The sequence below is a fragment of the Lytechinus pictus genome, chromosome 5 (genome assembly GCF_037042905.1).
Source record: "Lytechinus pictus isolate F3 Inbred chromosome 5, Lp3.0, whole genome shotgun sequence".
Classification (NCBI taxonomy): Eukaryota; Metazoa; Echinodermata; class Echinoidea; order Temnopleuroida; family Toxopneustidae; genus Lytechinus; species Lytechinus pictus.
Genome location: NC_087249.1, coordinates 23,322,578 through 23,347,123, shown reverse-complemented (window position 1 = coordinate 23,347,123; position 24,546 = coordinate 23,322,578). Strand labels below are relative to the sequence as shown.

The 24,546-nt window shown below is 35.5% G+C and overlaps 2 protein-coding genes across 2 annotated transcripts in view; one reads left to right on the top strand and one right to left on the bottom strand.

Annotated features, from left to right (window-relative positions):
* LOC129261648 (uncharacterized) overlaps positions 1–9,828 on the top strand; it is a 31,188-nt gene extending 21,360 nt beyond the window's left edge. Inside the window, exons 6-10 of the mRNA XM_064100061.1 lie at positions 377–450; positions 2,447–2,738; positions 3,111–3,191; positions 4,811–6,236; positions 9,405–9,828. Coding sequence (XP_063956131.1) covers positions 377–450; positions 2,447–2,738; positions 3,111–3,191; positions 4,811–4,860 — 497 coding nt within the window. The 3' untranslated portion in view covers positions 4,861–6,236; positions 9,405–9,828. The remainder of the gene's footprint in view (positions 1–376; positions 451–2,446; positions 2,739–3,110; positions 3,192–4,810; positions 6,237–9,404) is intronic.
* A 1,608-nt stretch (positions 9,829–11,436) lies between these two features.
* On the bottom strand, positions 11,437–24,283 carry LOC129261649 (uncharacterized). The gene is made up of 8 exons (XM_064099394.1): positions 24,085–24,283; positions 22,560–22,718; positions 20,255–20,413; positions 18,664–18,933; positions 15,951–16,024; positions 14,248–14,527; positions 13,844–13,924; positions 11,437–11,991 (listed from the first exon to the last, which is right to left on the bottom strand). The coding sequence occupies exons 1-8, from the start codon at positions 24,191–24,193 to the stop codon at positions 11,948–11,950; spliced, it is 1,176 nt and encodes a 391-aa protein (XP_063955464.1). The 5' UTR covers positions 24,194–24,283; the 3' UTR covers positions 11,437–11,947.
* Positions 24,284–24,546: the final 263 nt, after the last annotated feature.

Here is a 24,546-nt window from a genome sequence, read left to right as displayed (position 1 = left end):
CATAGGCGGTGGTTTAGCGCGTAAGAAAGGATCATCAGTCGTTCTTTAAGTCGCTCTTAACTTACGAACAGCTTTATGAAACACCCACCAGGGGGCCGTTTCATAAAGCTGTTCGTAAGTTAAGAGCGACTTTAAGAACGACTGGTGAACCTTTCTTACGCGCTTAACCATCGCCAATGAATATACCATTTACCACAAGAAAGGATCACCAGTCGTTCTTAAAGTCGCTCTTAACTTACGAACAGCTTTATGAAACACCCACCAGGATTGAAATATTTATAGCATTTGTTTCACCGTTCATGATTGTGATACATGAAATTCTAATCTATTGAATCTATTGAATCTATGAACATATATTTTCTCCCTATCTTTCAAGCTAACGTGATTGGTCAGTGTGATGGAGAACGAGTGGATCTGATGCCTGGCCAACCGCATTACATCACATCACCGGTATGTCCTGATCAATAATCATCTACATTTTTTTTGTATGCAAGTTTCCTCTCATGAGCATTATGCAATTATGATCATAGCATTGTGAAATTCATTGAATAGAAGTGCGTTAAAAAGGAACCAAATACTAAAAAACAAGGTCACAAAGAATGTCCTACGCAGTAAAAACGCTGTTTAAGATTTTATGCTACGCTGTTTACTATATTTATGAACCTTACAGTATTTGTTTAACCGTTTAAACAATCATGTTTAATTTATTGAAGATTAGATATTGAAAAATAAACTTTGTTGCTTAAAGGGGAATCCAGCCTTGGCCATTAAATGTTGTGTTGGGAAGGAGAAAAATAAATTAAACAGAATGGTGAAAGTTTGAAAGATATCGGACAAGCAATAAGAAAGTTATAGCTGCTTTAAAATTGAGATCACTAATACTATGTAGATTTCAAATTGGCAACTGGGTAAGTAAATTATGACAAGGGGCAAGGACAACTTTCCCATAGGCCATGTACTTTATTATTAGGGATTTGTGGTTTACTCCAAAGTACCCATTCCCCTGGGGCAGTAATCTAGATATAACCCAGGTAGTATATTGTTTTATGTCCTCATGAAAGAAAAATATAATTTGAAATAAAACTTTTGGGGAAAATGACATATTAGCAATTATATGTATTGGAGAACATGGAAGAGTAGTCCTTGCCTTACATCACTATGACATCCCATATGCGGCCAATTTGAAGTCTCCATGGGTATAGTGATTACCAATATTTACAACTTTTAAAAATTCATATTTTTCTTGTTGTTTGTCACCTATCAAATTGTCTGATTTTTCTTTTTCTTATAAAAACAAGTTTTTATTTGGGTTGGATTCCCCTTTAAGATTTAAACACTTCTTTAAACTGTTTAAACAATTACTGTAAGGTTCATATAGTAAAGAGCGTTTTATAAAACTTTTTCTTTACTGTGTACATAGTCCCATTACATTGGGAAAGTCTTGAAACATAAAACTTCCATAACCATCGAAAATATTTATGAGAACACTCTGCATAAAGGAATTATGATGGCTCTTTGGTCTTTATTTTTTTAAAGAAAGTTTGGGACCAAAATGTAAAAGATCTGCGCTTTTGATTGTCTATGCATATATATTTATACTTCTATTTCTATAGTGCTTTATTAGTAGATCTAGGCCTAACGTGCGTAGATCTAACAATGAATACGAGATTTTCCTTAAATAATTAATAACATTACCCAGACGTTCATTGCTCTAAAATTCCATTGAAAAACTTCAGATTTTACCTTGCCATGTTATACATTTTAACTTGACTCAAAATTCTAGCTATCTTGGGCAGATGTTGAAAGAGAATTACTAACAATAAACTAAATCATAAATGATGGCCTGTTTATGTCTTGGTCTACGATCTTACAGGTATTTCTGATTACTACGCGCATGCCAGTCTTGCATTTAAGACCCCAATATAGGCAAGTGCCAAAATTACATACAAAGTCAATGGCAAAATGGCATTTTTATATTTGTTGAGTATTTTGAAGAAAATAGTGCCTAATTAGCTGCCAATTGGGTTTTCAAGACAGAACAACATGACAGGCATTCATTCAGAGTGTTTGCACTCCTCCTTTTTATAGGTTTCCCTTCCAAGAGCAAAACATCCAATTAGCCCTGTTTCAATATCATGACCATGGTGTTTCGGAATCTTACAAGAGTTGGAAAAATATAATATATTGAAAATTTCAATGCAACTTTGTCATTGATAAATATTAATTTAAAACTTTAATAAATCATTTCAAACATTCTGTTGCAGAAGCAGACCAGCAATATATGTAAAGTTTGCAAATAATTGCAGGTTTTTAACATAAAATTACATTGCAATCGGTTGAAAGTTTCCTTCGCAAAATTCAGTTGTTCTTGTCCCGTATATATAACATGTATAATGTCTCTTAACTTGTTCAAGTTTCTCCCTGTCATGCCCGTACTAATTTACAGAAATTTCCAGACGACTACGAAGCAGACGTGAACTGCACCTGGGTATTGGGCATCGATGTTGATATCTCCCATGATCTGGAGATAATCTTGACCTACCGCTTTGCTGACGACAACGAAACTCGGTATCTTCAAATCTCCTCTGCATCCGATGTCTTAGAACTGAGCCTTCAAGGGTCAAACGGCACGGAGGTCCTTGAAAAGAATCCCTACAACGCTCTTCAAGACAACATTACGGTGTCTTTTACACCCCCAGAGAGTGGGACAGGTTTCGTCATGAAAATCTCTCTTAAGCGTAAGTTTCTTTAGTTTCCACTAGTCCTGGAGGTATTGACTCATAGAATAACGCTTATAAACACAAATTGCCACCTCAAATTGCATTTATTCCTCAAGAATAAGAAGGGTTGTGAAAGCAATTGGCGTCGATTCGGCGTTCTGTCCGCACCCGCTATGGAAATTATTTGTTTCCCAGCACGCAATGTCTGCAGATTGTCCTGGAAACAGTCAAGAGAAATGACAATTCTCATGACTGTATCATTACAAAGCACACACGTTTTTTGTGTAGGTTCACACAACTGTTTTATGCTTTCTGGTTTTTGGTCGTCCATAACATCAAAATGTCATCAATCTCAGAGTGAATTTGTATTTTCTCATTGTTCTCGTGCAGCTAATCCTATGTACACCACCGCTCCACCGGTAGCTATGACCACGTCCAAGGCTACACGGAATGCCAACATGGACAACCTAGGTGATTATTTTTTTTCTTTCTTTTTAATGATGTACTTTAAAAACATATTGTATTCATCTTTCTTTTGGTCAGCCTCGAAAAGACAAGTTAATACTGTCATATCAATTTATTTCAATGATTGTTTGCCCTGCAAAGATTATTACTCGATAAATAGCACTATATTTCATAATTAGTTTTGTGATCATTTTGAGGACCACCTGATAACAAGATGTATTACTATCCTCCCCAAAATATTCTGGTTACAAACCAATGTCTCAATTTCGTTAAAATGTGGGAAGATACATTAGAAAATCGTACCAGTAGAAATTATTGTACCTTTCGAAATAACCATTGACGCAGCCCATTGATAATATAGATACGAAACCTTCATTGTAGTCCTAGACAAATCTAGTTCCGATGTAATGCTTGGAGCAATGGAGATAGGACCAAGAGGGCAAAAAGGACAAAGCTAAAACGGCGCCTTTTAACATTTTAGATAAAAACAACTCCATCATAATTTTTTTTTAAATGTATAACGGACAGGCAATTTCCACCTCCTCTTTTATGTATCGTTTTAGGATAGAACATGTGCGGGAATGGCTACAATAGGCCTATATCCTTCAGTAATTATTAAAACAATTTTGATGAATGAAATTATATTGAGTTTCTTCACGTCCTCTCGAAATTCACATGCGAAATCACACTGCACTCTTCTTTAACACGTCTATTATTATGTCTATCCGCCTGTCTATACTTTTTTCCCACTCTCCCTCCTTCTTTCTCCACTCTTCCTTCCACCTTCTCTTTAAGTCTACCTCCCCACTCTCTCCCTCTCTCTCTCAGCCGATCATGCTAGATAACATCATGTTTATGTTTTTCCCCCTTTTCTCATTTTTTCTAAAATGATAAAAATGAAGTACTTTCTTTGTGTTACATACCTATTTTTTAGCATGGAAATTTACCATTTGTTTATTAAAGAAAGAACCTGGTACAATTTCAAGCTTCCACTTGTCTACCTGTACGTCTATTATTTACTTTAAATTAGACTTGTATTTATTTGATATTGTATAACATTTTATTTTTTCCTACTCTTTTTATAATTATAAAAATGACATCAACATCATTTGATTCTTGTAATTGCTGTTTCATGGTGAATGCTTATTTTACTATTATTATTAATAATATGATTATTATTACTATAATTATTATCACTATTTTTATTATTTTTATTTCTATAATTATTATTAGTTGTATCATTATTATTTTCATAATCAGAATTCTAATGCAGAAAACGATAACGTCAAGAACGTTTAAATGTAACTATATTTATTTTAATAAATAATTCGATAACATTTTCTTTAATCTGAAAATAGATACATGCATAGACTTCTAGTTATTCATAAGAAATGAAGGGAATGTTCAGAGAGAAAAATGAAATTAATGACTTACACCATGTGTCATCCAAGAATAAACATAATGCTTCTAGGACAGAATCTTGCAAAGATATCTCTAACCCGGTTACATAATAATATAAAGAACGATAGCAAAGAATTCCTCTGATTTACAGTAAGCTCATGTCGTCAAAGTATTTCTGTATCTGCCTCATTGTTTTCCAAGTATTTTCTTTTCTTTCATTTCAGCTATGTCAGCTGTTGTTGGAGTCATCTTTGTTGTTTTTCTTCTGATCTAAGAAGGAGCTACCTGATCCGTGATGTGATTTCTTATAATTAGCTCATTCTTAAGCATGATTATGATAAATCAAAATAATGATTAACTCGTTTTTGTATTACATAAAACAGCATCCATGCACTTGATAATGAACAGATAATAAATACAAATACAAATGATATTATAAGATAAATCCAGAAGCGAACAATGACGTAATAATAATAATTATGATGATTCAAAAATCATTGTAAAAAAATACAAGATTGTTGAATATAACACGACATTCAAATCATTATCTAGATCAATGTTTTTTCGACAGCATTTTTCTTTCCATGTGTATTTTAATGTTCAAAGAAAATATATAGTGTCCATTGATTTATAAACCTTTGCCAATCTCGGATACAATCATTTGTTTTTACTTCTAAGAATCTAAATCGTATTGTTTGAATTACATTTTGATTATTCTAAATGTGATGAAATATGGATATCATAAATCACATATCATTATGAATCGATCATTATTGTGGTTAGGGAATCCAAACGAGTAGTTCCTTAGGGGTAAGGTACGATACCATTATTCAAATTATTAGTGTTTTATTAGTAGCGGGTTTTCCAAACTTCAAAGTACTCTATATAATGAATTTAATGGTGAAGGTATAAATACAAATTGCTTTTTTACTTACAAAACCATCGCTGATATTAGAAACAGCCACCTATATTTACTTCTAATGACCCAATGTTATTGCTGAAATAATGTTTATGTAATGACTATTATGTAGCATATAATGTATAATGTGCTCTTTCAGATGTACTGTAGTTCAGTGTGTAAGATTTACAAAATCAGATCTGCTTTTAGTTTGAAGAAAACAAAGTTTCCCTTAGGCTTGATAGTAAATTATAAATATCTATTTATCAATTCGTTATTCATATATTACATTTGCCTCCCACGTAGTCTGCACTTGCGAACGCACAAAATTTCCGTTTCACCTCACACAAACTTCACCCTTTTCAAAATAGACAAGTTTTGATCTCTTAACTTCATACCAAAAGTTAGTGCTAAAAAAAGTTGTCTTGTGTGCTTTGTGATGAATTAATTAAAGGTATTTGTAGCAGTATTGACTGCATTATCTTATTACGTATACTGGTATTTGTTCCATGTAGCTTAACGAATAAACCAATTCGAGGGGAGGGGTGTTTCATAAAAATTTAAGTTTCATTCCAACCTCACTATGACAGAACATTCACGTTAGTTGCTTTCGTCCATGTTTAGGCATGTGCACACAGTTGGTGCCAGAATAAGAAAAAAAGAAGAAAAGGAATAAGTAGAAGAAAAAAATCGACTCATATTGGCAAAGCCATAAAGAAAAGATTATTTTGTCCATTCCACTCTCGACTCAGGTGCTAAATGGATACCCGGTAGGATGCGAAAGTTATTGTATGTTTGAATTTGCCAGCGCCACTATGAGGCTGCTATGAATGCGAGGAATGCTCCCCAGGGAGTGGAAATTGTGCACTTTTCGTGCGGGATTGAAATGAATCCAATGACCGGGGTAATGCTGTAAAGCGCGTTTACCCGTTATGGGGAAAAGCGCTATATAAAAACTAGCTATTTATTATTAGGTGGTCTGTCATGAATATGACAGATCACCTATTATATTCGTCAGATTTTACTTTATTTATTTTTATTGCCAAATTTTGTTCCCACTTTATCTCAAAATCGGGCTTGTCAAATTTCTTGATTTTCATGTCATGTCTGGAAAATATTATGGAATCGTGAAACGAAACTTTTCAAGGTTATCAAATCATGATGACGTCATCTAGGCGCCATTTTGTAAAAATGAATTATTGATCATATCACCGCAACTAATCATAAAAAATCATCCATATTTGCATCATATCAAGTTCAGGTGACAGCTCATCAGGACATGTCATCAGAGGTCATGCAAAGGTCACGACGCGCACGTACGCGCGCGTCAAAATTTAAAAATTCCCCAAATCGACCGTGGTCAAGTTTGGGTACGTTTCAGGTCATTTTGAGCATGTCAAGAATTTGCGCGCGCACAGGTATGCGTGCGCGTTCTTGCACCTACCATCGGTATGCATCTTCGAGTCATCATTTATTTTATGTCTGTCCATTGCCCATTATCTTCTGATTAATTTGATACCTCATTCAGCCTCTTACGACCAATAATACGGGAATGCGCGTCCATTCAAATTTGCATTACACGCGCGTAAATGGGCAAAAATATGCCTATATAAAATTCACTGTAGCTCTTCAGGGAGTCCGTTGACCCCCAATTTTTTCTCACTCTTTTATATAATCAATATCTCATTTGGAGATTTTGTAATTACGTCAATTTTAAGTTATTAGTGAAAATTACATATTTTCGCAACAAACGTCAACGTACTTGACCGTATCTTCGTTATTACTGGTCAGTTTTCTTCCAAATTTTGATATGATATAGTGAAGACAATTATCTACAAATAACATCTGAATAATTTTCACTTTTGACCCCAGCATCAGTGTGTTATAACTTGTTTAAGTTTTTGCTAATTTTTTCTGGACTTAATTTTTGAGAATTTTTTAAAGAAATTGCTTCATTAATCACTTGTACGGTCTTGCTGAAAATTTTTAGCCCACCTGCTTTGCGGTTACTTATGTAGGACATATTTTGTAATTTTGCCGGAACTTTTTAAGGGGCAATTTTAACATTGTAAAACATCATTTATGTATTTTTTTAGTAAACGCTGCAATATCTAAACGCTATTGGGTTGAAAATTTTCATTCCGGACATTTTGCGGAAATTCCTGGATTTTTTTTCTGTTTGTTCATTTTTACTTAATATAACGTATAACAAATTTTCAGGTACCTTCTGTGAAATGAAAAAATTGTGCAATTTAGTTAATTACACATGTTCCCGAAATTTTGCGGGAAAATTGCCAGTATTTGAATCTTTTACCTGACTTTTTTCAGTAAAAATCATCAAGAAAGAATTTTCAAGTAAATGTCAAAGTCATACACAATTAATAAATGGATATTGAAAATTTTTGACGGAAAATATTATTTGAAACGTTAAAAAATTTGCAGAAATTTGGCAAACATTTACAAAAAAAATCTACTTGGTTCTTTTATCAAATACATCACTGATGAGTTTTGATGTGAATGCTGTGAAATTATAGCATTGTGAAACTTCTCATTAAAATCTATTGAAATGTAGCAGAAAATTTGAACAAAAATATTTAAGATATTTTAGCTTTTAAAAAGTATCACCTATGAATTTTCAAGTATTCTGTGAAATTAATACCCACTGACATTGTGAAATGTCAGTGGGTGAAATCTTTTAAAAAAATGCTCAAAGTACAAAGAATTTTTGACAAGATTTTGCATAAAAAACATCAAACTGTCGATTAAAAATTAGCTGCTGTGAAAATTAAGGCGCCTTTCATTGCGCAATTTTGGAAAGCCAATTTCGGTAAAATCGTCTGAGATTTTTGGAGAGTTTTTAAGGTATTTTACGTGCTCCTAACTTTATTTCGTATTTAACATATTACATTATCACCACCATCATTATAATCATCACGATTGTCATCTCTACATTTATAATCACATTTAGCAATGGTCAAAATTTATTCCTTTGATGTCTATGATCAAGATTATCAATCATATCTAAATGATTCATTTCATACAACATTAGCCGACACTGAATGAAAAATCACATTTAGCAATGGTCAAAATTTATTCCTTTGATGTCTATGATCAAGATTATCAATCATATCTAAATGATTCATTTCATTCAACATTAGCCGACACTGAATGAAAAATCATGACAGACCACCTAATTCGTCCTCATGACGAATTAAAATCTAGTTTTTATTATTTTTACTATGATTATTATTATTATTATCATTATTACTATTATTTCCTGCACATGACTTACTTATGGGAGAAAAACTAATGTTTTAAGATGACGTAGATTGCCCGCAATGGTAAAGTGTATCTTTTCATCGAATTGTATAAACCTAGGTCTTTGTGAAACACCCCCTTGTATCGTCAGATAATCAATGACAATTGGTTACACCAGCAGTAGAGTGTGTAGGATTCTTTTAATCTTTCATGGATTGATAGCTTCGAAAAATGTGTTGTGCTAGTATCAGTGCTATAATCTGAAATAGAAATGAGATATTTGACATCGCCTTTTTGGTCGTGGGTTCAAATCCCAGCCATGGCGTAGTTTCCTTCAGCAAGAAATTTATCCACATTAATAATAATAATAATAATAGGCATTTATATAGCGCCATCTATCTAGAAATATTCTATTCCGAGGCGCATTGTTATTATTATTATTATTACCCCCCTATTGCCTCTCAGCGCTCATGCATTCAAGGAATTAATCCTGCCGGGTACCCATTCACCTCACCTGGGTCGAGTGCAGCACAATGTGGATGAATTTCTTGCTGAAGGAAATTACGCCATGGCTGGGATTCGAACCCACGACCCTCTGTTTCAAAGTCAGAAGACTTATCCACTGGGCCACAACGCTCCACATTGTGCTGCACTCAACCCAGGTGGGTACCTGGCAGAAATTTATTCCTTGAAATGCCGAGCGCTGGAAGCTAGCTGCTTGAGCTACAGCCAAGTCCTTTGAAAGCGCATAGAGACGTTATTCATAATGTGTTATGCGCTATACGAGAACTGACTATTATTATTATCATCATTATCTTGCTCCCCCCCCCCCCCCCCGTATCAATTGCACCAAAAAAGACCCATGACACAGTATAAATCAAGTTAGAATTCTATGTTATCCTTCATTTTCTGACGATAACCAACAAAACTAATGTAAACTTTATTGCACGATTTCAAAGATTATAATATCGAAGACCATGCCATTTTATTCACATAAACCTCGCATGTCAACCATAACAAGGGTAATGTCAAATATCTCATACGGTTCGTGTCATTGTGCGCTATCATTTATCAAAATAAAGTTTGAAAAAATTATGAAACTGAAGTTTTTAATGTTTATTTATATTGTGCGTATACAGTTACTAGTATTACTATTTTGCTATGAATTTTGAGTTTTTGAAAGACCATTGACCTATATCTCCATCCGAGTTGTATTCACATCCTCCTCCTCCTCCTGTTATATCATTTATCATGGACTTGGATCGGTCCTTTTTTGTCTGCTTTTAGTGTTTTTAATGATAATCATAAATATATAAAATATCAATAGAAGTGATTTAGCGATTGTATGTATTTTTTTCCATTACAACGTCAAATAAATTGACAAAGTAAGTACAAGTCAAAGCAAATATAATATACAGAAATGAAACGTGTCATATCCGATATTCACAAATTACATGAAATGCATAACAAAGTCAAGATCATATTACTCAAGTTTCTATTGAAAATTATGTACCTTGTTTTTCCTCACTTTGAGAAAGTTTTCATCTTTTTACTTTTTATGAAGTTCTATATGCAAGCAGTTTCAAATATCAGCAAAATGTATATCAAGGCTCGCGGACTGAGCGGCTGTCAAGAAAATTACTCGCTTTTAAAAACATGAAATTTGCATCGATTATCGGTTTTCTACTATGATTTGTCAGTTTCATTTTCTGGTTTCCGATAAGTCTTTTTGTACACATTTTGCATTTTTCTCTTTCTCAATTAAAAGCACACCTTTTCTCAACAGGTTTGTAATTAAGGATTTCGTCCAAAATCAAGTACATAAACTCAAGGTAAATAATTACAACAAAATTTTACAAATCTTCATTTTGCGTTAACAACAGTCTTCAAAAAATTTACTGACCACTGAAGGAAACTAATTAAAATTTGTACTACTTTACTAAAAAAAAACTATACGTAGCCCCGACCCTGTATGTAGACTTCACAATAATTAGGATACAAAGAGAAAAAAAAATCTGCAAATCAATTTCCTGAAAGAGAATGGGAAATAAAAAAAATAGTAAAAAAAAATGTACCCCACACACGCGCACCTGCGCAAACAAATCCGCCCACATAAACCCAAGGGCTCACAGGCCTTATTCATTTCCCATAGACTCGTGTGTTAAAGAGGCACTTAAAAAGAATTCATAACAAATAAGGAGGAAATTCGAAGGTTGAATGTTTACTACCAGTGGATAGGATAAATGTCTGACATTCCATATCTGACCAGAAAAGGGTACCTCGACCGGCTCATTTTAAAAATAAATCAGCATTTATGAAGACTACACCTGACGGGATCAAATTCATTACTTGAGAGAGTAAAATGACCCTAATTCTTCCGCCAGTAAAAATATAGTTCCATAGTGGTGATATATCTTTCCAATTTGGAAAAAGTAAGTTCAGTATAGGTACCCTCCCTAGAATCAGTGTTAGATTGTCAGTAATATTCATTCATTTTTGTCAATCAGCAATATCAAATTTAAAAATTGAGCAATGGGTTGGGTCGAATGAATATCTTTTGCCTGCCAGTTGTGATTAGGCCCGTGCAACCCCAACGTGATCTCTCATGTATCCTAGATGTGTATAAGCTATCACATTATGCTTAGAAACTCATAAGTAACAATAATATCAATAACAACAGCAACAATTATATTTCTGGACACTGACACAACATTCTAAATATTATTATTATCCAATCTAAGTTTACTCACAGTCTTGTGTAAGTCATTGTTATGTTTGTATGGTATGTTTTACAGCGTTTTATGTTTTGTGTATATGCCGTATACCATGTACAAACCAGAGGACGATCAATGCTCATATACATTTTTTTTTAGATATCATGCAAATTCAAGTCACCCTCTTCTTCCCATTTTAAATAATCGCAATTGTTTGTTGTTCATCGGCCGAGTGCCGACTGAATGTATTGCCATGAAATACTCACGTACTGTGTTAAAATGGGGTTAAAGGCATATATCAAACAACACACTACCTACATCATTATTTTACTTTGTCATCTTGTGTCGGTCTTTGCCTTGGCACCCAAAAAATTTTCAAAACATATTTTCCATGCAGAATGAGATAAACGGATTTAAATTCTTAGTCCGATCTCTTGTTCTTCGTCTGTTCATACTAATTGGATAGGTTGGTGGTGAATCGGATTGTTGCTTTAAACGAAAGGGAGAGAAGCGACTATTACTCCAACAAAGAAACCTACAATGAAATAGAATATACATGTATAGCATCATTAGTAAAGAATGATAAATTGCAAAGAGTGGTATAGACCACCAGAAGCGACGATTGGCAACGGGTAATGACAAGGGGAGGGGTAGGGAGAGGGAAGGGATGATATATTACGTTTTTTCCGATGTTTTTTTGTTTCCAGACAATATGCCAAATACTCTCCTTGAAACATATGGGGAAAGATCTCTATGCCAGTTGCTCTACGTCTTTTGAAGTTTCTGCCAATTCAACTTTAAGTCGTAATTGTATAAAACCATAAACATTCAAATCTGAACCAAAGACCCATCTTTTCCAGCAAATGTTGAAATAATGATGTGTGACATATTGTGAAAGTCGGCCCCTTTGAATGTGCTTCAAGATGATGGCGCTATACATTAATGTTGTTTATCATATAATCAATATGGGCATCTTGAAATATCTACGTTCAAGATATGGTTTCAGGCAGTGGCCATATTTATTCGAGCAGTTCTTTTATCAATATTTTGCTTGTGAGGTGGCTTATCACCATACTGTCCTACAAGGAGTGCTATATTATGCGACTCGATCGTGATGACAACTCCAATTAAAGAATATGTATATTCTTTTCGTCATTCACTTGCTTTGCTCATCGGTCGACACATAGTTTGGGTCGGTATATAGAGTACCGAAATAACATAAGTCGCATTTGGCAAATATTTTGATTGGAAATATATCTTGAATGTTTATTCCAACGCTTCGATGATGACAAATTTCTTATAACTCTTCACTTGCATGATTTTAAAAAGCAGGATGTTTTGGAAAACTAGTGAGGTGACGAAAGACCGATTTGGTTCTTAAGCTGTATCAGAAGAGGAATTCTGTCACATCGTTCCGTAAACGCCTTGCGGATGACTTGCGGGCAAGCACCCGCAACTTCATCCACAACAAAGTTTTGAGCCTGTTCTACGTGCAAGATACGTGCGAGATACCGTCAATGCGGGCGACCTGCGGGCAACCTGCATGTAGCAAAGTAGTCATCCGCAAAACTTGCACGGAAAGATGTACATCCGACCCCAAGCATACCAAGGGAGGTTCCTCCTGAAAGTACTCATCTTTTTCATGGATATAAGAATGCTTTGAATGTCCAATTTTCAGGTTGGAATATCACAAATTTTTGGCCCGCGTTTCACACTCGCATCAATTATTGGTTAGTTAGGTACTCATTCTATTCCTGGTTACAATAAATACTTAGAATGTCCCGTTTTCAAGTTGGAATATCACATATTTTCAGCTCGCGCTTCGCGCTCCCATTATTTGATTGGTGAGATATGTATTCTATCCATGGGTTCCTTTTCGGGTCAGTATATTAAGAAATTTCAGCTCGCGCTTCGCACTCGCGTTAATTCTTTAGTTAGATATTATCTTTTCATGATTACATAAACTTCTCGGAACATGAAATGTCCCCCAAAAAATCAGATTGCGATTCGCTCTGGCAACATGTGCTTCTAACAGTAATAAGCGCCATAATCGGCCAAAAAGCGAATTTTACAACTTTATATTTGAACATTCTACCACTACGCTCCCTCGCGGAAAATAGAAAGCATAAATATATTTCTTATCAATCAGAAATCACTGCAAAAAGGCTTTGTTTAACTTGATTACTACAAAAAGCACAACTACTGTACTCTACGCAGATGACAATCTCATAGTGAAAATATCAGTTTGCACCAATCAATGCCCATTTTTAATATAAGTGTCCTTTTTGGGCTTTGGTCACCCCAAACGAAAATACATTCTGCCGCCCCTGGCTACAGGTGTCATTTGTCCCGGAATGGATTACCATGTGAATGATATCAAAACATACCTATAAAGCTGCTAAGAGTACGACCAGCACTAGAAGTCGTGGAGTCCACCACTGGGATATTAGTTGGTAGAGGAGTGCTCGCTGTGGATGAAAATAATATTATGTAGTGACTACTGTTTAGCTCTAAGGTTCAGAAAACATGAACGTCACTATTTCCTTTCATTACTACATTATTTGGAAAAAGATTAACGCATTCTATTCTAAGAATTCTAGACTCTGGAATATAAGAAAATAAATATTTTAGTGGATGAACTTTATAATTTTTATACAGGAACGTGTTCATTATGATCGGTAATATATAAATAGATAAATAACTGACTCAACCTAACAAAGTAATAAAATATAAAGGGAGAGTAATTTTCAGATAATTTCACAACTTTTCGTTTCAATAAAATTATAGTCACCTGTTAGGCTGAATTTGATGTTGAAGTTTGTTGAACCAGGGAGAGTCGAGGCATTGTATGTGACCGTGATCGTGTCTTGGAGATAATCATAAGGTTTTCTTGCAACACGACTCCTTGCATTGCCTCCGTTGAGGGAGACTCGGATAACTTGAGATGTTATGTGAAGTTGGTTGCCCGAGGCTAGTGAGGCTACCGTCAGTACCTCGAGGTTATGTAAAGTTTGAACATTGATCGATACCTTCCACGTACATGACATCATGGTAGCCGCACCAGGAAATCCCTGAGGAGAAATGAAAAGAAGAACTGATCATTCGTAAACTAGTTTGTATGATTTATTTTGTTATCTTCATTTTGGAGTATGTAAATATAAGCTTGTATTTTAGAGGAATGGCTACCTAGCATCCTAAAGTCTGCCCGTCACTTTCTTACATATTTCTTTTTCATCTTCTAGATGTTAAATCTATAGGAATAGTACCTGAAGTCACTGAAAGCGCGAATAATTGCACTCATTGCGGACCAACGACTTTACGTTCTCTTCTAGGGGCATGGGGGTTCAGTTCGTAAGTTAAGAGCGACTTTCAAAACATCCTTTCTTGTGGTTAATAATAACCAATGAACATTTAATGGTAAATATCACCACCAGAAAGGATCACAAGTCGTTCTTAAAGGCACTCTATGTTACGAATAGCTTCGTGAAGCGGTCCCCTGGTTGTGTGAATGGGGTGTGAATAATGCATAACTAAAGGGCACTTGGTTTCGAGCCCAAGATCAAACATTCAATTTTCTGCTTGATATTTTGAGACTATTTCGGTACCTAATCTTAGATGGCCATTATAATTTGTGTTACTTATCTGTCAACTTATATATGCAAATAAATGCAATATTTGCATTGGGATGATTTCTCAATTCATTTGTTTTAAATTCAAACCACTTGGGTTTAATGACAATAAACATGATAAAGAAGAGCATGGAGCTCGAAAGTTGAAATCGTTCATTTTACTGAAAATATATGACATGGACTTGAGGTCACTTACATAAATACGAAATCACCAACGGCATAATTATAGAACTTACAATCGACAATTTTAAAAAAATAAAAGCAGAAACAAAAACCCATATGGGACATCAAAGATAAGATTTCAAAAATACATCGTGTACCCCTAGCATAAAAATGAGGGGGACTGGACTTGGGGATATGGACCACCGAAAATATTCTGGACTAAGAATAGAAAAAGAAAAAGGATAACGAAAAAGAAAAAAGAGGGTTGAAATATACTGTTATGTATTATTAAGTGAATATTGTGTAAAAATCTAACTCAATATTAGATTTTTGTATTGAGGAAAGTCTAAATTTTGTGCTCATTTGCAGCTTTTCATATTTTCCTCCATACGCCGTTTCCGACCCCCTCAGAACTTTTGGCTCATTACGCCAATTTCTTGTACTCCAAAACCTAATAAAACTAATTGAAAATTTTGTGTCATTGGGTAATTATGTACATGTGTATCATAGAATATAAACGTTATAAAGGAAAAAACACTCCTAGAATTTTGACATGCAGTTTAGAGTCCAAGTGATTAATTAGGTATGCTATGAAAATAGGAGAAATGTAAATTTTCAATCAATAATAAATTACTACTGCGATAAAAAAAGAGTCGAGGAATACGATTCTTTAAACAAAAATAGCAACGGAGTATAATTTTACCGGAGATGTTATGTAAAGTAGTTCATCGGGAATCAGATCAACAGGTTCAGAGATACAGCGACCAAGCGTATCCACTTTAAGAAAGGGGGAAGCAGGGCCGTAGCTAGAGGGGGGGTATGGGGGGGTGTGACACCCCCCCAACATTCGTGGCAGTCGGCAAAATCATGTACCAGTTGGCAAAATGGAGGATAGGGGAGAAAAAGAAAGAAAGAAAGAGAGAGAGAGGGGGGAGAGAGAGAGAGAGAGAAAGAAAGAAAGAAAGAAAGAAAGAAAGAAAGAAAGAAAGAAAGAAAGAAAGAAAGAAAGAAAGAAAGAAAGAAAGAAAGAAAGAAAGAAAGAAAGAAAGAAAGAAAGAAAGAAAGAAAGAAAGAAAGAAAGAAAGAAGGGAGGAAGGAAAGAAAAGGAAAAAAAATTGGGGTACTAACTTCGAAGAAGGTTACGACTTTTAGAGTAAAGACAACCAATTGGCAAATCCAAGTCCATGTAGCCAGGCTTAGAGCCCTACTAGTCAGCAAAATATTAAGTACAAAACAGATGAAGCTATAATAACACACAAAGTAAGCCCCCGGTCCACAAATGATCCAACAAACACATTAGTTTTGTAAAATTAGAGGCAAGACTAGGTACATAAATATTGGGTGGGATGAATTTCCAAGGTTTAAGTTGAATAATCAAAGCCAAAGTATAGTTGGCAAATTATAAAGTGGGCCTATTAAAGTGGCAGAACACTTTACGCTCTACCAGTCAGCAAAGTGATGTACAAGTACTGCCCCGTTTCAGATCTGAAAAGAACAGAACACAGGACTTAAAAAACTGGTAACTCTGCAGTTGGCAAATTCATGAAGACAAGTCTACAACTTGTAGACTTGTCTACAAGTTTGCAGTTGGCAAAAAACACAAAAATGTTCTAAGTTATTTTTACTAAACTTTTTTTTAATTTATGGTGTAAGAAGGTGCTTAGGGTGGGGATGGGGGCAGGTTGGGGTTGCATCATTCCTGGTGCTCGCATTGTCTGACTAATGAGATATATAGTCCTGTTGTATTTTAAGTCCATAAAGATTATGCCCCAAACTATCTCCTCGCACTTCAAGTTATCATTGTTTTATGTAGTGACATATGCTTTTTTCATGACTATATACTATATATATATATTGCCCCCTTATAAGGCCTAAATAAAACATTTCCAGTCTGTGCTTACGTTCGCATTGGTGTGGACCGATATAGATACCGGGCTGGTGTTAAATCAACACCGGCGTTTTTGCAGTGCACGAATTCCTAAAGACAGTCCTTAAAATGTCCCTTTTTCTGATCTAATTATAACAAATTTTCAGCTCGCGCTTCGCGCTCGCATCACTTAATTAGTGAAATAGTAAATTCCTACAAACAAGCCATAGAATGCCCCTCTTCAGGTCTGAATTTCAAAAATTGTCAGCTCGCGCTTCTCGCCCGCAATATTTCATTAGTGAAATACGTATCATGTTCATGATTACAATGACCACAAAAATTGCTTCATGTGCCAGTGTAATTCTAACAAAATCAGCAAGCGCTTGGCGCTCGCATTAGATGACTATGATGAGATACGTACGCACTTCATAAATTCCAAAAGATAGTCCTGAAAATGTCCCTTTTTAGGGTTAAGTTATACAAAAAATTTCAGCTCGCGCTTCGCGCTCGCATTGTTTATTTTGTAAGACAGGTACGTATCATGATTACAAAACTCTGCTTATAATGTCCCTTTTTAGGACTAAATATCAAACATTTTCAGCTCACGCTTCGCGCTCGCATTATTTGATCACTAAGATACATATCCGTTTAATGGCACAGTCCTTAATAATGTCTCTATCAGGTCAGTATACCTGGCAATTGAGCGCGCTTCGCGCACCCACTTAATGACTCTAATTTTTTGCTGGTGCCCCCCCCCCCAATGCCGTGACCCACGGTACGCCACTGTTAGCAGTAGCAATCTTGAAATTTTAGTTGAGACATCTTGCACAGAAGGTCAATTAAAAATTAACAAATCTTTGATTTTGATATTATTAATACATAGGGTATATCATTATACTGCAAGTTAGCAACTACGGCACACTAGCCTTTCTATTTTGATCCAAAATGTTTATTTTTAAAGTGCAAATATCTTTGTATATCTTTGTATAATTTGCCTTAAAGTATTCACCAAATGCCACTAAATCAATTCTAAAAATTCAAAATCTTTTAGCATGTGATTATTGTAGGGGGGGGGGCACATCCCCCATCAGACTCCCCCTGTGCTCACGTTGGCGCTGTCACGCCAAATTTAGTTGGCAAATTTAGCTGGTACACCCCCCCAACAAAATGCTTCTGGCTACGGCCCTGGGGGGAAGAAGACAAGAAAAGCTAAATTAAATTATCTCAATCACTTTTGTTAAATGATAATTATATTCATAGGAAAATGCTAGATCAAGCATCATCAAAGTTCACCATTGTCTGTAATAATGACTATCGAACACTTGTTTTCCCCCTTTTTAGTATGAGAAAAGGAGAAAGGAAAAGAGATACTTCTCAGAACAAAGTGGGTATATTGTGTTTTTTATGTACGTTTACTTCTTTTTGCACATGGTTACTCTTACAATGGGAATAATGACTTATAGACATATTACTCTGATGTCTTAGACGTGTGAACTTGGACACTTACATGTACATTGTCATCATGCTTTAACATACATAATATTCATACCATTGTACACTGATATACTAGTTGATCCCCCACAAATCTGTAGATCATCTCCTTGACATCCCAGATCACAATCTCCTACAAGACTACGATCCCCTAGTGTTGATCCACAGATACAGTCCTGGCCCTTCGTAAGTCCTAGATATGAACTATCACTACAGGCTGTAGCACAGGTCTGAATATCAAGAGACTGAGCTCCTAAATCTGCTTTCACGCCATTAGAAAAGAATGGATCAGTATATGTTTCATTGTAGCATCCGTCGTACCCAGGAACTAGAACAATGAGAGAACAAACAGTAGATGAATTCAGACATGCCAATATCTAGATCTGCCATTAAAAATTGGCGATCAAGCATGGTCGCGGCGCGGCGGTGAGGTGTGCCCCCGAAGTTGGATGCAATCTGAATTTTTGACTGTACACTTTGATCAATCATCTTTCAGTGGGTTACAACCGGGTTATAATAATAATAATAATAATAATAATAATAATGCTAATAATAATAATAATAATAATGAATCATATTTACTCAGGGTAGCCACTTTCAATTTTAAGCTATTCTTTCAGCGGGGCCCTGCATTTTATATTATTATCTTATTTTCATACGTCGAGCGCCTGACAAGAAGGCAGAAGGTCCCATTTAGTCTTTGGTATGACTCTGCAGAGTTGGCCAAAGTGTATAGGCCTCATACATGTCATAGAGGGATTTGAATACATCCATATATCTACCATGAACCGTCATCTAAACCAAAGTTTGGCAATTTCCCGGGAGATTTGGTATTTCCCGCCCATCTGAGAAATAGATGGAAACACATGTAAATGCTGGAACGTACTTACGATTTCCAGGAAGGTACAGGGAAATGAGTGCTTGCAAAACACCTGGGCAGTTCTTGAAATTATTCAAGAAGTATATTTCGTAGTAATAAATCCCCGCATTTCCAACAATTATCGAGGCAGTATTTACAGGTATCAATTACCAATAATCCAACTCCGACAAAACCTGTCTAAACCGACGATGTGTGATCGAAAATTTACGTAATCTGTACCTGATATGAACTGACTGATTGTTAAAGACATAGACGGGATAAACGTATTAGAGGTCATTTGCGACCAACGTCTCGGACTTTTGCAGATAGGAAGACTTAGAACAACATATGTAGGCCCGTGGAAAGTTTCATCTGAAATAAAACTTTTTCCTCTTCTATGACCAACACGGGATCTTAGAAGGAATGTTTACAAAGATATAGAAAATACTATAGAGTAATTAAAACGAGGCCCTTTTTGTAATCTTACAGGACCTGTCCGACACTATCTTGTATATTTATTTATTTGTTTTTTTTTTCTATATTTTTATAAGACTGTTTTTAGAAGGGTGGCTCCATCAGTAATTGGCATACTGTTGTCCTTGGAGGCCCTACAACAAAAATACAAACATCACAAACATATGTATAAAGAGTGCAATGTAAAGTTAAGACAGCAAACTGTAAAGAAGAGAACAACACAAAGGGCCGGTTTATAAATTGAGGCTATTATAACGCCAAAATAAAAGACTAAATGAGGAATATGATTGGGCTTTTCTTTAAAAAAAATTGGTACCTTTGCAAGATATAGTAGGAACGTTGTCACATGTCTCTCTAAATTCGCATTCCAACAGTACATTAGAGTTTTCAATTCTATTACAGACTGCATATCCATCAAAGATGAACCCTTGCGCTGGAGGTGTTGTTTCCTTGATCACCATATAGCTTTCGAATCCTTTGAAGATATGCATGTATATATATAAAAAGAAACAATTTACAATTTTCCAAGTATTATTTATATTTGAATTAGAATAATGTTGTTTATCATTATGATGAAAAATGTTTGCTTAATGTAATTTTTAGAAGTATGATTTCGTTATTGAAATATGGAAATAAATAATAACGTCCCTCATTCGTCTGCGTTCTACGCACCACCACGGTAGGCAAAAGATTTTATATTGGTTTTGTCGCACCGGCCATGCCAGACCCGGTTGTCAGAAAAGAAATTTAATATAATAATACAATATAAGTATAAGTATGTTTCACTTAAATATAAACATGTTAAAATAGTTACTAGATCCCGATTAGGGTATATACATGTTTGTATGTTTGGAATATTCCCAATCCCAGTTAAGGTATGCACAACTGTTGGAAATATTTATACCCCACCCCCCCCCCCCCTATACCGAGTATGTACAAGTGTTGAAAAATATCATCAGGTGGATGTCATATTTTGTACAAGTGTTATATTGATGAATTCAGTTTTGCAGATGCAAAGGAAGTTTATTTTATGATAGGAATTAGTTACTTTTTATACTCATTTGGTATCGAAATTCTCTGAAACGTTTTATAGAAATGTTACATCTAGTCTTGGATACGGCAGGGTATATTAGGAGGTTTATTTCAGTAAAGTGAAGTAAATCAATGCTAGAATAGACCGCAGATTCCACTTTGCAGTTAAAAATAAAGCTGAGAGAATCCACGTCGGTGACGAGATAACGACCCCAACTGCCGTCGATTCTCGACAAACGTGATTCGTCACAATATTCATGTCACCATTGAGGGCTCAATCTCATCCATTAATTCGTCGAAGACACATCTCTGATCTGGGGGCTACTCTGACGCTGCGGAGACCAAGGGCCCTACTACCAAGGCCGATTGGAAGAGAATTCGCGAGCTGCGGAGGCAAGAAACTGGACCGACTACCAATAGCCGAGGGGCATGTCAAGCCAAAGACAGATGATGAGGGCTCGTTTAAACTTGATTGAATAAGTTATATTTATTTATTACAATATCCATATAATATATTTCATGTACAACTCTATATAACAAATCAAAAGAGAACAACAGAAAGATTGAAGAGATTTAAGAATAAATCTTAATTTAACTGTACACAAAATGTTTTATATCCATCATTCGGTGTCAAGTAGCAGTAAGGAAAAAAAAAAGATCTATTATACAAAGAGAAAAAAACAGCTGCGGAACTCACGCACTTGCATTGTGCACTCTAAATTACAGGGATTTAAAATAAGTCCAGATGGACTGTAGCTAGGGACCAATCGATTTCTGAATTTAGTTTTAATCCTAACGACTTAAATTTAAATCTCAAATGATTTAAATTTAAATCTTTCGAGATTTAAAAATGAATCTTAAGGATTCAAACTAAATCCGGAATTCGATTGGTCCCTAACTACAGTCCATGTGGACTTGTTTTAAATCCCTGTAATTTAGAGTGTGGATTGGGTGTGGTTCAACAATCATATACCCCTTTCATAAACCCAATTATGCGGATAATATCCGCATAATTTGGTCGTAAAATCGGAGCGGGACCAGAGTTATCCGCATTATTTCGATGCTGCAATTATCCGCATAATAGCGGCATCGGGGCCAGATTTTGACTTTATGAACGCATTTCCAAAGTAATGCGGATAATTGCCATGGTGCGGTCACAAGGTCACCCTTTACCAACACAACCCCATCGGAGGGGGTGTGTGCAGTTGCCATGACAATTATCCGCCTTTTTCAGGTCGGGCGCTCGTAAAAAATAGTGCGGATTATTTTCGGAGTTTGTGAATGCAATTTTTATTGAATTATCCGCATTACTCTTAGGCGGATAATTGGAGGATGGGTTTATGAAAGGGGTATCAGAACGGAATCCGACACCCCCATTATCAAGGGCGGATCCAGGATCGACCACTGGGGGAGCTAGGGGCAGAGGTTTACATGCCCCCGGCCCCAAAGAGGTCAAGGGTCATTGTCATAGAAGCAGATTCCCTAAGTTAAAGAAGTTATATATAAAAAAAAATAAGGGGGTAAAACCCCGGCCACCCCCTTGATTTGCCTCTGGACCCCTCCCCGCGAAGAGGTGATTTAACACTAACCATGATACTGGCAGATGGCATCAGCAATTTCAGTATTCCAGTAAGTGTCATCCATACATATTTGAGCATTTCTGCGGTCATGAAGGCTTGTCCCGATGTCTACATGTACCTCTGGCACCCCTCTCCAAACTCCTGACGCATCTCCTAAACTTAGAGAGGCTGTAGGAAGATTAAATATAAAAAAAATACATAGTCAAATTACACCACCTATGTTTACTGATTTCAAGATCAATTTATCAGAAAATTTCACCTACTACTATTCGCTTATTATTTTCTTTGAACTATTCACCTATTACCCCAGTGTTTTTTTTTTGGGGGGGGGGTATTGTTACTTCAAGAAGTATAATCCAAGTTGGCCTGCTTTATGACAAAATGTTGTGCTTCTCAGAGGCCGCGGAGATAACTTGAAAAAAAAATGATTTGAAGCCGCTCCATTGTATATTTACCATGCTAGAACTCAGTAAAATTATCGTATACGCATGCACCTTTTGTCCTTTTACACGCATAACATAGAATATTGAAAGCAATATATGTAAAGGCCCCTCTTGCCCCTTCATGGTATTTATATAAAAAGAACATCATCAACACTTGCATTTCATGTCACTTTCAAAATAGAATATATTTCAATACATTATTAAAATGGAAAAGAACAATAATGAAGGGGATGCAACTGTCCAAACATTATATGTTTAATTGAGTTGTGTGGACATTATGAGCGCAGAAATCCTTTGCATTTTTAGTCTTGTGCATTCAAAAATCAAATCAAATCAGATTACTCGTGAGTGACGAAAACGGAAATTACCGTGTACATTTTGACAGAATACGTCTTATATTGCTTACACGTCGAAGATTTTTCAACACATAGTGCAGCTTTATATGATAGCATTTCATTCTCTTAAAAAAAAACAATTACTCGGATAAACCCATATACCATAATTGGGATCTTACTTAAAACAACCTATCCATAATCTCTATGTAAACCTCACAAAATGTGATAATTAATATTCGTGAATGATGAATAATTTGCCGAAAACTAATTGCAACATAATTACCATCGCCCCCGTAGGCCTATTCCATTTTACATCAAGCTTATACATATTATGTGAACATGCAAGCATTTAATTTTCTGTAACAAAGATATCAAAAAGCTACAAATTAGATTTCTACAAGAGAGGGGGATAGAAAAAACTACAAGACCACATGGCCTAATATGCACCAGTACCCACCCAAACACACACATACGCACACAAACATAATATGATATTTTATGAATATATTACCCTTCTTCCGCATCCCCACAACCATCCACACTGAATCTTTTCCCCTTCGTTTTCCAATTTCACTGTATTATTCCGATTTGACTTCAAAGACTTCAAAGAAAAGTAAATAATCTCTATTTATGTTTTCTCTTAGACTGTTGTATATTATTCATCAGAAGCCATGAATACCGTTTGAATGTGTCAAGGCCGTGAAGACCCGAAAAAACATAATCTTACAATCAAGGCCAGATTCGAAATAAACTCACTTATCTCGAAGAAGGCAGATGACGATGATGTTGTCAGACACGTTAAAAGCAGAATTTTTAGAAGATTAATGCCGCCACAACTCCCACCGACTTTCCTCTGGTTACACATTTCGAATCAAGAATTTTATTATCGGGATGAATCTAACGTAGGATAATTTTCTGTCACCCTTATGCCTAAATGTCAGAAACGAGTATGGCTGGATGTTGCACAAAACCTCGACGTTTACGTCAAAATTAGCTCCAGTGCCATAAATAGACATGACTTTGATGACGAATAATAGTTCAAACAACCAAAGTCTAACCTAGCCTATGCATATTTAACGACCTTTTTGCAAATATTACCACGAAAGTGATTTGGTGTGGATAAAGATAGGCACCTCACAAGTCCCCACTTTAAGGGTGAAAATGTGTCATGAACACATAATTATTATATATGGCCTGAAAGAGTGTATTCTTCCAAAT

Excerpts from the sequence above, each read along its gene's own strand:
- LOC129261649 (XM_064099394.1), bottom strand. The coding sequence starts at position 24,193 with ATGTGTAACCAGAGGAAAGTCGGTGGGAGTTGTGGCGGCATTAATCTT. Across the intron at positions 20,414-22,559 it reads TGCCATCTGCCAGTATCATG|GATTCGAAAGCTATATGGTG; the intron begins GTTAGTGTTAAA and ends ATATCTTCAAAG. Across the intron at positions 11,992-13,843 it reads TACTCTTAGCAGCTTTATAG|GTTTCTTTGTTGGAGTAATA; the intron begins GTATGTTTTGAT and ends ATTTCATTGTAG.